The 16,919-nt window shown below is 33.1% G+C and overlaps 1 protein-coding gene across 1 annotated transcript; it reads right to left on the bottom strand.

Annotated features, from left to right (window-relative positions):
* Positions 1-1,515: 1,515 nt before the first annotated feature.
* On the bottom strand, positions 1,516-9,136 carry LOC114163946 (beta-galactosidase 10). The gene is made up of 19 exons (XM_028048343.1): positions 8,857-9,136; positions 8,679-8,774; positions 8,288-8,400; positions 8,081-8,147; positions 7,863-7,955; positions 7,551-7,694; positions 7,214-7,302; positions 6,130-6,235; positions 5,901-5,988; positions 5,639-5,757; positions 5,069-5,233; positions 4,397-4,593; positions 3,617-3,726; positions 3,363-3,472; positions 3,083-3,190; positions 2,882-2,992; positions 2,584-2,798; positions 2,151-2,487; positions 1,516-1,955 (listed from the first exon to the last, which is right to left on the bottom strand). Exons 1-19 carry the CDS (start codon positions 9,007-9,009, stop codon positions 1,845-1,847), a joined length of 2,532 nt encoding a protein of 843 aa, XP_027904144.1. The 5' UTR covers positions 9,010-9,136; the 3' UTR covers positions 1,516-1,844.
* Between the last annotated feature and the right edge of the window lie 7,783 nt (positions 9,137-16,919).

The raw sequence follows: 16,919 nt of genomic DNA on the forward strand, positions 1-16,919 counted from the left end.
TTGACGAAAATTTATTAGCGCCAACGAGGTAAAGTTATGTGGTTTAAATGTACAAACTGATTCCCAAATTGGGTGACTAAATAGTCAAAGCAATCTATGGAGAAAGGAACTAGAAAGGAACAAGTTGGGTGAACCAACTAAGAGTTACGCCCTTGAGGGAGACAGGGAACACCTTGCATAAAATCACATCCTCAGTGGTGTACAGACTAAATTGTGTAAGATACATGTGCACATGCTAGTCAGGATCAGTTGTGTCATCATATTTGTCTGTGGTTACAATCTTCCCACCTTGTGGCAATGGTGTCTCCATTATGCCATCAACGAACGGGTGCTTGCTGGAACGCCGCAGTAAGGTGGAGGTATCTACTGTTTCGACTGTGCCGAGGGTTAGCGGTCTACGCACTTTCCTTTATTGTCTCCTCGGTTGTTGGCAGGGATATCACATGAGTTTTGCTTGGTCGAGGTGGATCCTTCTCTCCATCGCCATTTCGCTTCATCTTAGCATTCTCAGCTCGTAGTCCAATCAACTCTTACTACAGTGCCAACATCATTGCCATTTGGTTGGTCTCTACTACTTGCGACTTTCATCCGTTACTTGTCATGTTCCTAGGGGACACCATGTGTATTGATCTAACTCAGTCTCACGTTGGGTTCCAATGTTTCTACTAGGCCTAGATGTACACAAAAGGACACAAATCTTCTATTTGATCCATTTGATCTGAGATGTCCCAAGTCCACACTTGGGTCTACTTTTCAATCTGTCCTCTAAGTTACTTGCCTTCTTCACTACTTTTATCAAGATGTTCTCTTCCAATGAGAGTTGTAGACCACACCGACGGGAGAGCTTCCAAAGACACTCTGAAGCTCAAGTTAACCGCTCTAGTAAATATAAAGGTTGCAATATAATAAAATCCGTCACTTACCCTATGAACAATGTTAATTATATTACCTTGATGATCCCTAATTATTGAGCCTAAGTTATGCAAGATTAGGTCTTCTTAAAGTTTTCTTAATATGTTTACTTATCTTTAATCACATTACGTGATTTGTCTTTTTGCCTAAGTGACTTCATAGTATAACAATGACATACATGTTTGTCATTTTGGTCTAGATTGAAACATTATGGACCTTCTAGTCATAAGAGCATACTGAGTCAATATAGTCAATATATGTATATTTTGATTTAATATCTTATATATATATATATATATATATATATATATATATATATATATATATATATATATATATATATATATATATATATATATATATATTAGATAACAATATATTATGTTATTATATTTAAATAATATTATTTATTAATAATTTTGAATGCATAATTCTTGATTGTAAATTTAAATAATTCATAATATATATCCGTGTATTATATTTTAGAAATTACGTGTTAAAATTGTCTGAGTTCACGTATCAATATTCATGCTATATAGTTTTCATGGCCTTGTGTGAATGATGTCACTCCTCTGCAGTGACATTACCACTCAATACCTTTCAATAATTTTCCTTTAAATAATAATTTTAACTATAAAATATAAATTTTAAAAAATTTAACACTTAGATCGTAGGAGTGCAGTTTTTTTTCACGGGAGATTATGTTCTCCCAAAATGCATTGATTCTCAATGCATGTGAAATCCAAATTAATTAAAAGATAAAGGCATTCACAGCAGATTTCCCTGCCATAAATTTTACATGAGACCATGTCAATAATATCAATACTAATACAAGCAAAATTTTCATCTGATTTTTGATGCAGCCAAGGTGGTAAAATAAATAGGGTAATGCAATGCTCCTCCGGAATTGATAGCAATAATATTAATATTAATCAACTACAAACCGCTTCCACTGCAAGTTTCTTTGTTAAACCAGGACACAAGTTGGTTTTGAAATTCTGTTCAGTTAATTCTATGACACAGTCGTTTTTGTTTAGGCACGCCTGCAACAACAACAACGAAGTTTAAGGAAATCTATCAGTACTATAAAATATTTCAATATAAAAGAACAAACAAACATTTACTGAAACACTGCATGAAACATCTTTCTATAAAAGAAAAAGACAGACAGCTGAGAGTGAAGATAATTTTTGACTTTAAATGTCAGAGTAAGAAACAAGGGAAAACAAGGGATATACCTTTTCAACAACTGTGCTAGAATTGGGATCATGGCAATCTCCCTTGAGGTAAGATCCACATGATCCAGAGGGAGTTCCAAAACTAGCAAACTTCACAGCAGATATATGAGTGTTACTGGGGCAGGTCAAACGGGCAAAAGGAATGTTTTTGTTATTCTGTACTTTATCTTCACCCTGAGAAAGGAGTCCAACGGAGGGGTAATCCTCAGAAACAAGGGCACATGCTCCAGATATTTTACGTCTCACAAACCTAATCTTATCTGGTTCTCCACCTTTCTCCTCAAAAAGAACAAGAACATTTCCTGATGGCTTGAACCAGGATCGTGGAACATGGTACCTGATACATAGGAAATGCAAAATGTTTCATTAAAACAAGAAGAATGGTGCATAACTCTTGAGACCTACGAAGATAAATTTTTGTCAATAGTTTTACCATCTCTGTGTTGGTTCTCCACAACCAGTGTCACATTTGTCGGGATTAAATTTGCCTCGGTAATCACATTCCTTCACACAGTCTTCACTCTTGAATTCACTTTTTCTGGGCCAATATCTTCCTATTTCCTCTCCATTTAACCAGGCTAGACCTTTTCCCATGTGTAACATATCCAACCCAACTGGTTCATCTCCAGGTGGAGCATCCACAATAGTCTGCAAGGCCAAGGATTTTAAAAGATACTTCACCAAGAAACACAAACTAAACGAAAGATGTATTCATAATTTGAATTCATTACCTTGTACCATGTCAATGGCTGCATTTTTGGTGGTTCTGAAGTAGATGTCCAACTCACATTATTCAACCCATTTCCCTGGTATAGCTTTAGGTGTTCTCCTTGCACTCCAATCTGAGAAATAATGAAAGATAAATTTCCACCCTATCAAGGGTCTATATAAAATTGAGCAGCATTTCAAAGATAGTGGGTGGGAAAAGGTACCTTGTAAGTCCAAGCATATGAAGACAAGTCTATTGTCCCATTGTTCAGTCCCTTAATCTTCACACTTGTGAGTCCTGCCCCCACAAAGTCATAAAAGGGTCCAGCTGTCTGAACCATAACGAAAAACGTAGTATGATGAGAAATTTATTTCTTAGGAGTTACAACAATTGCTTAATCTCTTCCAGGTTGGGGTATATTAGGCTCAAGCCTCATTCACATAAAAAAAAAAGTAAAAGAAACCGAGAAAATGCTTGCTTTAATTCTAAACAGAGGAATTCACCTGCAAGCCAACTGTCAAGCACAACAAAGCAATTTCATTTTTCCCTGCTCGGAGGGAGATGGGATTCTTAAAAGTGAATGGTGAATGTGTTCCATTTCCAGTACCAGTACCTAAAGAGAGAAAGGATAAAATTGCCAAATAACAAGAGATAAAAAGTAATGAATTTCATACGGACTCAATTCTGACAGGAACACATAATGATAGTTGATTAATAAAATATAAAGTAATGAATTTATTATCTATCAGAAGATAACCTTGATATTCCTGATTCACAAAAGCATGGAGAGCATGACCTGTAGACTCAATTAGAAGAACTGGTTTGCTTCCCTTTTTCAAGAACTCTTCATTTTCACCAACAAATATACTGCCATCAATAGAAAATTGAGCATTGATCACATTTAAAATACACTTTAATAAATTATACAAGTTAATGTATATTACACTATACAAATGAGTTTATAATTGATTATGAAAAGGAGCAGCATTGATAATATAGCACAATTCTAACTAAAATCTGTCCATACGAGTTCTAAAGCCTATAGCAAAACGAATGTCCAAGCAGAGAGATATTAAGCATGTTTGTCAAAGTTTACAGGTAACTAGGAAGGAATGGAGCATAAAAATATAATTTTATCCATATATCATAAAACCATAAGAAGTCATTGACATCCAGATTTACCTTTTACTGATAGCAATTCTGGAAATTAGTAGACTTAAGACAATGTGGAAGTCACAACTTTTTTACTTTAACTACTGGAGTACCATTACTGATTCCTCATTCCAAGTGTTAGTATTTTCCTATAAATCGTTACCTTCCCCATGCTTTAGCCACATCAAAATGTTCATAATATTTTCTTCATCAAAGATACAGGTATTTAATGCATAACTCTACATTTTTATAGGGATTAGTTATTAAAGAAATTTAAATAATACTAGTGCAATATTATGCATAGGCATGTGAATCTTTTATCCTTATTCCTTTTAACTGATCGACATGTGCAGTTAAAATATTTTTTATCCTAACTAAGACAAACCTTGTGGTATGCCATAGGTAGTCAGTAGTATCTTTGGTGGTATTGATGAGATCAACAAAACCATTTTTGACAAAGTCCGCTGTCCCCCAGATTCCTGGTTTCTCCTTCACAATGTCCCATCTCAAAGAATTTACACCTTTATTTGAATGCTGCAAACTTCCAGGAATCATTGCAACTACATTTGTCTGGGAATTAACCTGTAGAAAATTTCATGACTAAATGCAATGACCAAAAGAAGTATATAAATAGATCAATGCAATAATAATTCGTCACATTTGTTAATATGATTGGAGTGAACAGAGGGGAAATAATTATGATGATAATTTCTAGTACAGAGAAAGTTCTCGTTATGTCAGTGATTTAGGCCATGCAAGTATCAATTTCAGTTTCATGGGTAGTTGATTCCATAGATCTAAACATCAAAACTTTAGCAGCTAATAGTAGGATTGATAAGATTTTGTTTTAGGTGTAAGTGAAATTCTGTTTCTATCATCAACCTGCAATTTTTTCATTAATTTTAGAGGAACTTCCAGACCAGAGTTCCAATGTAATCTTTGGCATCACTAAAATTATAGCAATGTTACAAATTTAAACCAAACTCTCAATGATGATTTCTATGTAAATATATTATTAAGGAATGATGTCAACCACGTAGGAACAACAATAACCTACCTTCGCTGTGTTGAAGACTACATTCTTGCAATCAGGAAGAATGCTAACTGACCAAGCTGGCAACTGATATGATGTATTCCGAAATTCCACTGTTCTATCATTTTTATCATCAGAATTAGAAATAAAGGCAGCGCATGCTCCGGATGAGTCAGTATAGACATCAGCCTGAAAATGCAATACAATGGTTAGTATAAAATGGCTTAGAATACCAGATGAATGGATTAAGTACAGGGTGGACCCCAATTCAAGAAATTATCATACCTTACCATAGAAAGTCCTGTTAGTATGCAAAAAGATAAAAGAAAAACTTGGTTTATGTCTAATGACATCGTTAACTAATAACACAAAAAAACGTATCGCTCAATCTCTCCATCATGGGATGGCTATGATACCATCTGATGGGTTTATATTTAAATGAACCTCACAGAACCAACTTGTAAGATGAGTTTTACAGTCCAGTTATATATTATAATTTGACCTTATTCTTAGTCAATATGAATCTCGAACATGATTCATAACTAAACAAGAGACAATATAAATAGTCCTCAATATTTGATGGAAGGAAGATACCTCCACAAAAGGACCAAGGGAGATATTAACCGGTTTCCCATTAAGCAGTACATGCTCGCATAACTTGATAGCTCTATGAAGTTCCTTAAGATGTCCCCATTTTGGAAGTCTAGGTAACCCTGTCATTATATTATAAATTTATTAAGCAGTAAAATTTAGCATTGATTGTAAGAAGTAAGGACTTTCTTCAGTATAGGGAGGGTAAAGAGACCTGAGCATACATTAATTACAACGTTATAAGAACTTTAGTTAGATATCTTACCATACTCATCTATCGGCGCATCATAGTCATAACTTGTAGTAATGAATGGACCACCAGCTGTTCGCCCAAAATTTGTTCCTCCATGATACTAATCGACAGGGATAATAGAAAGAGATCAACAAGAGGAAAATAAATTAAGACATAGCATATTATTCAGATAAAGTCCTTTAATATTATTTAATACAGTGGAAATAGTCTAATTTAAAAGAAAAAAAAAAAGAAACTGTACCATGTAGTAATTGTGTACACTTCCACCTTTCTGGAAGAAACGAGCAACAGAAAATGCAACATCTTCTGCTGGTCTGTGAGGATCTCTGCCCCCGAAAGTCTTAAACCTTAAAATAATAGAAAATCCCAGGACAGAAGAGTGCTAAATGAGAGATACATTCCGTATTGCAAGATCAAAATCAAATATTAACTATTGCACAATTTTAACTCCTCTATCCTGGGAAAATAGAAGGACAAAGAAAAGCATCCTTAGTTAAAGTTCTAAATAAACTGAAAGGCTAGGTTTTCAAAAGTTTCATATTTTTATTATTTTCCTAGGTCTGAGTCTAGCAGATGCATTTAGGTTATCTTGTAGACTATTGCACAGTTTTTAAAATCCATCAACTACAGTTTCTCGAGTTTGGCAATTTCAAAGACTAGTTTAAAATGGTATTAAGTGCAAGTATGGAACCAATAACACAGGTCTTATTGAGTCAAACTAGTTCAAAACTGGGTTCAGGTTGGTCCAAAACTAGTCCTAATATTGAATTTCTATATCAAATACATGTTAGCAGTATTGCAAAATTCACAATATGATATGTACGATTTGAGCAGTTGCAATTGGTGAGTAAATAGATACGGTGCTTGAAATGCACCATGTACGAGTCATCCTTTAAGTATAACTTATCCAATGATCATTTATGTTTAACCAGAGAGAGATTGAAAGAAAATGTGTTTGACTTTTGAGAAATAGTTTTATATCAAATTTAGCTCAGGTGAGAATTGGTTTCTTAAAATTTAGTAGATAGCCAAATACCAACATATATAACCCAGCTCCAATCTACCTAAATATCTGTTTTTCGAAAATTGCCAAACACCCCCAAACATTTTCGAGTGAAAAAATTCAGTTTTACTTGTTACATAATTGTCAATGGAAATGGATAAAATAACATTTCTGAATCATGCCCAACAAATAAGATGATTATTAGCAAAAATTCACCACAAAAGCATTTCCATCATGTACAAAATCACATGTATAAAATGGAATCTCTGAAGAAAAATATGAATAATGGACTGCAGGGAAGTTATAAAGTGTTCGAGCATACCATCCAGGCCAGTTCTCAGTCCAAATTTTGGGCCTATTTGGAGAAGTGGGTTTAAATTGGTCACAGTAGAATGAATTGCATGTATCAATCTGGAAAAGAATCGTGAATAGCAGGGTTATCATCTAAATGTGACCAGCAACATAGATACTCAAAAGAAGAAAAAAGTCATGCACATAAACAGCAAAAACTGAGAATTTTGAAGCATAGCATATTGTATATTATGACATTTCCTACTAATGATTGGAAGTTTTCATTATCTTCTCATAACAAGATCTACAATTCTCAATTTAATTTGAGTTTATATTGTAATAAGATCTCTAAGAGAGTATAATCATACCACAGGATCTGGAGCATCCCATTGTTGGCACATTATCCAAGGGACACCTGTATTTTGAGACACAGCCATCTTTGCAGCCCACAAGGCATATTTCTTACCATCCTCTTTATAAAAATTTTCATAGTATCCATATTCATTTTCTATCTGCAAAATTGTGAAGATGCTAAATGATATGTTGAGAGGACAAAGTAGACAAGAAAATTGAAGTAATGCTACCAAAAACAGTAGTTCATATGCAAATCCATAATTCCCATCCTATGAATACAAACAGAGGCACTGAGAACAAATTGCAATGTTTAAGGTTATACTTGCCTGAGCTAAGATTATGGGCCCCCCTTGTGAAGCAAAAAGCTTCTCTTGCTTCATAAGGTTCACTATGTATGTTGTAAACTTCTGCATATGATACTGAACCCCAAGAAAGAGCCACAAAGTTAGAGCGATCAAAGTAATTTTACTACAAATAAGTACATAAAGATGGCATGTATACGTTGGTATGAGTTACAATTATAATCCAAAGCACAGATACATACCATAAAAGGCTGATTATAAGTCCGGAAAACCGTGCCTGGAACATAATGTAACCACACCGGTACACCACTGTAACATACAGCTATAGTTAAGATTTATGAAATTGCAATCCACTTCTTAAAACTGGTTAATGTTGTTTAATTTCTCCACCATAAGACACTGTAACTTGTAACAATTGTTTAGAACCCGATAAGAAATTATTAACTCACCCAAAATTCCATTCTGCAGCAACAAATGGGCCTATTCGAAGAATCAAGAACATCCCTGCTTGATGAACAGTCCTCGCAAACTTGACCAGATCAAACCTTCCTCCAAAGTAATACTACATCAAGTTCACAGTTTCAAGTGAGAGGGGGGAAGTCTTAAAAATTTTTACATCACAGTATAACCTCTAAGAGTATCTATTATCTTCCAACTAATTAACTTATGCACTTCAACTTTTGAAGAAGTTAAATGAAGAAACTTCTGCACTGCAAAAGCTATGATCATAAGTTGATTTTAAGTGATAAAAGAACCTCAATCTACTTTAACTTCTTGATTTCCTCCAATAAATGCTTACCAACAAGTTTAAACAATTATAAATGAGTTCATACTACTCACATTGCCAGGAGAAAGCTCATGGCCGTTCCAGAAAACATAGGTTTCAATCACATCTACCCCTCCTTCCTTCGCTGTTTGAACAAGACCAGGCCACATCTGCCACAAACAACATCACTTATCAGAGAACTGTAATGTCCCACATCGAAGAAATAAAAGAAGGGGTGGTGTGCAGTGTCACCGCAGGAACGCTTCGAGGGTAATGAATGGAAGCAGAGATAAGAAGCTTGCGTTGGCCATCGATGATGAGAGAGCGACCATCGTAGCTCACATTGCCACAAGAAACCACTGTGACTGTGACCAGCAACACCGCCACAAGTAAACACAATTTCATTTTTCTCACACTGTGATCTTCAGTGTGTGTTGGGGTTTTAATAAAGGAACGAAAGTGTTGCTAAAGATTAGATGGGGTTAGTTAAGTGTGAGACAGAACATGTGTTAATAGTTCAGATTCCTAGTCACAAATACGTGATTTGTTTCTATTAAGGTCGCCCAAACACGATAACTGATTCAGACACAGACACACGTAGTGCCAGCTAGTAAACAACTAAAGTACAATAATGCTAAATCTCTTATTCTTGAAGTACGCAAAGTTTTACTAAAATGGAGAAAGAATTTGTATCACCAAGTAAACAAATTTCTCAATTTAGTAAAAGTGTGCATTTATTTTGTTACAGTTCTCTAATTATGAATTAATTAAAATGACTAATATTTAAGTATTTGTATATTTACTTCCCCCGGTATAATTACACTTTTCTGAAATAAATTGGAAAAAAGACACTTGAAAACTCAAAAACAAAAACCCAGTAAAGATCGAAAAAAGGAAATTTTTTTGACAACAATTGTTTCAGAAAAAGTTGTTCATAAAGTTTGGGTTTATCTGTACTAAAGCACTGTAGTCGGTATTGAATATTGTTCTTTGCTCTTTGTTCATGTCTTTCTCTTACTTGTCTTTTTATATAAAGAAAAAGAAAATAGTTGTTTATTGTAGATGGTGATTGTGTTAAGACTCTCAAAATTCCGTTAATTATGGCGTATCTTTTTCTCATTAATTACGTGATATTTAATATACTGAGAAAATATCATGGTCATATTCAATAAGATTAATCATAATTAGATCTCTAAATAGACTTAATGTTCGACCTTATGTGGAAGGAAAATCAACTTAAACAAAGAGGATATACAATTTATAAGCAAGTAGATTTGAACTTTAATCTTCTTCTAGAAAAAAAAAGTTGATCTAATATTATTTTTTTTTTCTAAATTGTTTATCACTTACTTCTATTTTAAGTTTAAACTTACTAATAAATGGCATCATTTTGTATTGCTGAAACTTGTGTTTAAGTATTAGTGTGTATTCTATTTGATTATTTGTGTGATTTTTAAATGTTAAACGTTTATAAAAATATTTTATTTTTAGTTTAGTTTTTTATTAAATTATAACAATAATCTTTTAGTGTTATGTTTACATATTATATAATATTATTATTATTTTATTCGTCCGAATTCAATAATCATCGTTCATGAATGTTTAATCAGTGTCTTCGTTGAGTACGTTAATTTGTGATTGAGTTCCTAACTCATGATTTTGAGTGTGATAATTATCCATCATGTCTAAGAAAGAATTCGGAGTTTTGTCACAAAATATGCACTCTTTATTTTTTTCGTTTTTAATTTGTTGAACATCAAAAGACGGTGCACGAATGTCGTGGATAGATACCGATATCGTATATTATCAGGTGCCTTATAAATTTCAATTAATAAAATAGAATAAATTAAAAAGTGTGTGATAAAAAATGTTTTCTAATCTTTTCTTATAAAAAGAAATACTTAATATAACAAAAAGTTTTTGAACTGCCAAAATATACTTTTTTCTATTCACGATATTCAACCTATATTTTAGGCGCATCTATTATTGAAAAAGAAAAACTAAAATAAAATATCCTAACCGATAATATTGAATTTTGAAATATTTTTTCTTATAAATAAAATAATAATATTTAAATAAGATATCTTAACTAATAATTTTGAATTTTTAGATAAGGAGAGAGATTATAGTGATAAATTATGAGTAAAATAATAATTGAAAAATGTTATTTAATTATTTCAAATTATAATCATTCTAAACAATAATAGAATAATAATCGTATTGTGAATTATATATAATATTTTTTCTTATTAAAGTTTAGTTAGATAGTTTATCGTACCATTTATATTTTTTCAAATAGGTTGTCTTTTTTTTTATTTATTAATTAATTATATATATATATATATATATATATATATATATATAAGTACTTATATATTTTGAATATAATATAACACACTTTCTTTTATTTTTATTTTTGTATTTTATTGTTATTATTGTTTGATCAATTAGGGGTGAACAAAAAAATTTGGTTGAATCAAACTGGTTTACTTTTGATCTGAACTTATCCATTAAAAGTTCATTTCTTTAAATCTATTTTTTATTTTGATTCATATTTAATCTATTTTGTCAATTCAATTTTTCATTTTGTTTATATAGATTTTAAAAATTGGAAAAATCCACATTTCCAATCGTAATATGCAACTCTAAGATATCAAGTGTCTCTTAACTTGCATGTTTAAGTTTTCGACAGTTACGAAATACTATATTAAAATTATTGGTATTTAATTTACATCTTTAATTTTAGAAGATTTGGATTACAAAGAAAAATAATAATAAATTATCACAACTTGCATCTTTAAAATATATCATTAAAAGAATGTATTATCAAAATAGTATTATTTCTAGTAAATCAAACTAATAAATTTTAACTAAATTTCAATATGCAATTATTATTTTTAAAAAAGGGTTAAATATGTTTTTGGTCCCTTAACTTTCAGTGAATTTTGAAATTAGTCCATTTTGAAACTTTGGACCAATTTAGTCCTTCATCTTTTGGAATACGTGGATTTAGTCCTTTTTATCAAATTTTGTTAGGTTTATTTGATGTTTCGTACGTATTTCAGGATTGTATTTGAGTTGTTTATACTGTTTGACACATTTTTTCTTTAATGTTAAGTCAAATACTATTGTGAAACGCACTTGAAATATCAAATAAACTTAACAAAATTTGATTAAAAAGACTAAATTCACGTATTTCAAAAGATGAAGGACTAAATTGGTCTATAGTTTCGAAATGGACTAATTCCAAAATTCACTGAAAGTTAAGGACCAAAAAGATATTTAACCCTAAAAAATATTAAGACATCAAACTGTCACTGGTTTGAACTTTTATGTAAAACCAAAATAATGTTTTTATAAAATTTTATCCTAAATAGTATTTAATTTCAGTAAGGAAATATAACGTTTATAACATTTATTTTATGTAACACCCCATTTAATTAATAATGTAATTAAAGGAAGAGTCACACTAGAATAATATCGTAGCGCAGTCTCGGAGTTTAAAAGTAACTTCATACAATTATCCAAAACGCGTAACGGTGTCAAACTGAACCAGATACAAATATTCAACAGTAATAAAATTGGGAATTTAAAAGATAACTAATACATGGGTCGTGGCCCTAAAAGAAAATCCACTAAGTGGGATCCAGCCCAGGCGGGCTAAGCAGCGGAGTCACCATTCCCCTGTTGAGCTAGAACCTCTCGTATCTACTCACATCAATAAATTGATGATCATTGCAAAAGGAGAAGAACCACAAACAAGACAATCAAACAAGCAAACAGGGTAAGCTAGAGTAGAAACAGTTCATCAAGCAGTCACATGCCATTACACAATCCAACGGTATATATCATCCAAACATGTTATGACTTCTCAAACAATACACTAGACTCTGACTCGACTCATCCGGATACATATAATCTAGTCAAATTCAGCGGATGCTTGCACTTGTGGTGGGTTACCCTGTTCACCCCCGAGCTGCTCACCCCCGAGTTGCTCACCCTCGAGCTAAGTGCTATAATGTTTCAATCCCCCACACACAAGGTTAGCCCTTAATGAGTTTCAGGCCTCTTGCTACTCTCACCACAAGAGTCAGTTCGCTCTAAGTGAGACTAACTGACTCCTTAGAGTGTCAGGATGCAACCTTACCTTGAATGCTTACCAAACTATATATAGATGGGGCACCACCATGGACTCCCACTAATAGGGGTCATGGAATTACGTCCCGACCACTGAAGCACGACCTTGAAATCTCACCAAGAGATTTCAAGGAATTACGTACTGACCACATACTAATCATATCAATCAATCACGTAATATTCATCACACATATCAATTTCATATCAACCTTTGTAACCATCCCTCATTCATGTTCCATTTTGAGTCAATAACAACTCATCCTTCCCAAATCCACGAATATAGAATTGTACCTCATGCCAATACCATGTCAAGGGTCATCATCTCTTATCCATGAACCCCTCCATATTTCATATCAACTTCATAACCAACTCATCATATTAAATCCATGAACCAATCCCATACATACACATTATGCATCTCATGCTTTAAACAGACCAAATCACCCAAAAATATAGTAATCATACAAGAACAACAGAGAAAACAGAACCTGGTGCATTCTCGCCCAGCCCCTTGCTCAGGCAGAAGAGTCTCGCTCAGGCAGAAGAGTCTCGCTCAGGCGAGAGAGTCTCTCGCTCAGGCGAGCTCCCTTCACCTAGGCGAGGGCTCGAAAAGAGGAACAGTGGCGCTGTCATGCACTCTTGCTTAGGCGAGACCTCCTTGCCTAAGCGAGACGTGCTATCGCTCAAAGTTGGAGCTCATCGCCTGAGCGACGGCTCGCGTAGGCAAAAATGGGTGAGTACTGCTAATCTCGCTTAGGCGAGACAGGTCGCTTGGGCGAGAAAAACAGGACCATCCACTGTTCACGCACGCACAAATCAATCATTTAATCGCACCAAACACACAGTCCATATTCATAGCATCATAACTTCAATCATGCATACAAGATCACGAAATGGCCACAGAACTCATCAAATATAGCTTAAAACGCAAACCCTAACTTCCCTTACCTGGAAAAGGGTTAGCAAAGGACCTTGATGGCACAACAGCAAGCACAACAGCTCTAGGGACGGTTTAGGGAGGGGCTGAATATATTGACTATGACAGAAACAAGCTTATACTCGTGAATCTCTGTTGGCCCACGAAAATAGAGCGAAAGAAAAAAGTATGAGGGCTAGGGGTCGACTTACGTGAGGTAGAACGAGTTTGAGCGGACTTGACAACAGCGAAGAGCAAACCTTAGCATAGCTCTGAAAGGAAGAAAGGCAGCGTTTGAGGAACTGTTTGCAAGTCTGAGGGCTGAATGGGAGACCCTGGCAGCTTTAGGGGCCTTAGCACCCTATGGGCCAGCCTTTAGGCCCAACAGATTAAGGCCAACCCTTAAAACATTAGGGCAAAAAAATTGGGCCTTACATTTTACATTAATATCACTTTGATAAGTTCAAAATATTTTTTATTTATAAAACAATTAATAAAAGTCAATATACTGTGTAAAAAAAGTAAAATTAACAAACTTACTATAATATATAATATAGTTGTTTGTAATTAAATAACTAATTACGCATAATATTTAATATTAATTATATATTAATTTTACACTTCGTTTAGTTGATAATTGCATTACCTTATTAATATAATATTACATGTGGAAAAGAAAATTCATTTATTGCAAATTCATTTAGTTTTTTTATTATTTAATCCATTTAAAATTTATTTTATTAAATATTTAATTTATTTAAAATTTATTTTATTAAATTTTGATTTTAATTTGATCTATATTTTAATTTAGAGTTTAAAAGCTATTTCAAAAGAGGGATTGTCCTGACTCAACGACAAGACGAGTCGGCTCATGTCAAAAGTTACAACAAATCTATTTGGATAGAAGGTCTAGAAGATACGACATGGCATGAAATTCAACCAAATTCGGCCGCATCAGTTCAAGCCAAATTTTTCAACCAAAATTTGATCAAGATGGTCTCGCTCGAAATTCGGCCGAATTCGATCTGTTGATCCCAACAACACAAGTTTTAGAAATTCAATTTAAATTTATTTTATAAAAGATGATTTTAGATTTTGAACTTTATCCAAATATTTGGATCTGGATTTTCGAAAATCCAATCTAGTTTTACAGGAAAAAATATATGTGGATCCAAAATCCAATCTAATTATTTGGATTTAAATAGATATGGATTGGATCCTTAAAAATTCAATCCATGACCACCCCTAGATCCAACAATTAATGTTGTATGTGAGAACAAGACTACAAAATTACGAAGGGATAAAAGTCGTCTTGATAAAATAAAGATGTATTAATATGGTTAAGAAAAAATTAATATTTTAATATTTTGTGTCAAAAAGGGAACATTTATATGTACAAGTTGAAAGTATAATTTTGTGTCTCAGAGATAAGACACTAATTAATGTTGTGAAGGAAAGAACTCCTACGTTAACGTGGATGAAACTCATTGTACATGATGAAAACTTTGACACACATAATCAATTTGAAACAAAAGTTGTATTCACTTAGGATGACAAAATCAAGAACGATGGTAAAGAAGCTAATCAATTTTAATAAGATTCTTAACTATATTGAAAACATTAAATTGAAGGTCAAAGATGAAGACAAGACTTTATTGTTACTTAATGTCTTTCCAAAGACGTTTGTGTTAGAATTGATGCACCAATATTTCACAACCAAGAGGGGGGTGAATTGGTATTAACAAATTTTGCCCAGTTTTAGCACTTTTGAAATTGTTTTGATAAAAACATTTGCTTTTGAATCAATTGAAATGGTGTGGTTTGATGCTTAATGTTTGGAGCATTTATACTATGACAAGATATAGAGAGAAAGAGATAAAGCAGACATAATTTTTATACTGGTTCGATTCTTAAGAATCTACATCCAGTTCTATCTAGCAAACCACAGCTAGAGATATTCACTATATCACAAAAATTTCAAGATTTACAAATACACTTGATAAATCTAAATTCTAAGATAAAGGAACACACACGCAAGGCATCCACACACTTGCACAACCACACAACAGCAAGGCTATCACACACACTTGCTTTAGACAAAAAACAACAGAAATAAACAGTTTCAAACTGTATCAAAACACAAGAACAAAGCCTACAAAATGGATTGAGTACACCTTTTTCAAGACTGAAATTTCTTCTTCTTGTCAAGTCAAAATTGAATGTGTCTTGATATAATTCTTCAAGAGGACCTTCCAAGATAGCTCCAAGAACCTGTTTCACACTTCTCTTTCTTTCTTTTGGTTGAACTGTTTCAGCTTCAGAAAGTGCAGAAACTGTTTTTATAAACCAGTTGCTGTCAGCACGAGCCTAGTCGACTACATTAGTTGGCTAGTCGACTATCGGGGCAACAGATTAATAGTTTCAGGATATTACATACATGTCATGTTAACCATTGTCATGCTATGTCATGTTAACCATTGTCATGCTATTATGGACATCATCAAAAACATTTCAGATACACTTAATCAACAACAGTTTGAACATTTTAAAGATGTTTTGTCGTTCAAGAAGGAACAAACCATTACCCTAGAGGAAATACAAACCTCAATTCGAACTAAAGAACTACAAAAGCTTCAAGAGTCTAAGGAAGATGATAAAGAGTTGAATTTGAGTTTTACAAAATTAAAAAACAAGAAAAAGAGAAAAGGTAGAAGTCAAAACATTCATCAAATGATAGGGTGTAAGACTCGTGAAATTTAATTAATTAAATAATTAATTAATTAATAAATGTGGGTCGTGGAAGCCTTTATGACATTTAATAGTGGTTTATGTGATGTGAAAAAGTATTAGCTCAAATGGTTGAGAGTACTTTGGTTGTATAAGAGGACTTGGATTCGAGTCATATGTAAGCCACTTATGTATTATTTAATTATTATTGTTTTAATAATATGAATATGCGTGTTAAGTAAGAATATAGTAATTGAGTTATATTAGTTTAGTATGAAACATGAATTGGCATGATGGTTAGCATTGACTTAATATTCGCTTGGTTAGGGGTTCAAACCTTGGTTTGAACAAAATGATTTTCTTTTTGTTAAAATCTACACTAGCATGGAAGTGAAGAGGCACACAAACCCTAAGGCATGTGGCAGCAGCAAGGGTGGCTGGAATGGATTAATGCTATTTTCGTTTTGGTGCAATCAAACCATATTAAGAGCACAATAAAAAGCTAATTAAGGGTAAGAGGAAGGGTTTTGTGAAG

This window comes from Vigna unguiculata, chromosome 9 (genome assembly GCF_004118075.2).
Source record: "Vigna unguiculata cultivar IT97K-499-35 chromosome 9, ASM411807v1, whole genome shotgun sequence".
Classification (NCBI taxonomy): Eukaryota; Viridiplantae; Streptophyta; class Magnoliopsida; order Fabales; family Fabaceae; genus Vigna; species Vigna unguiculata.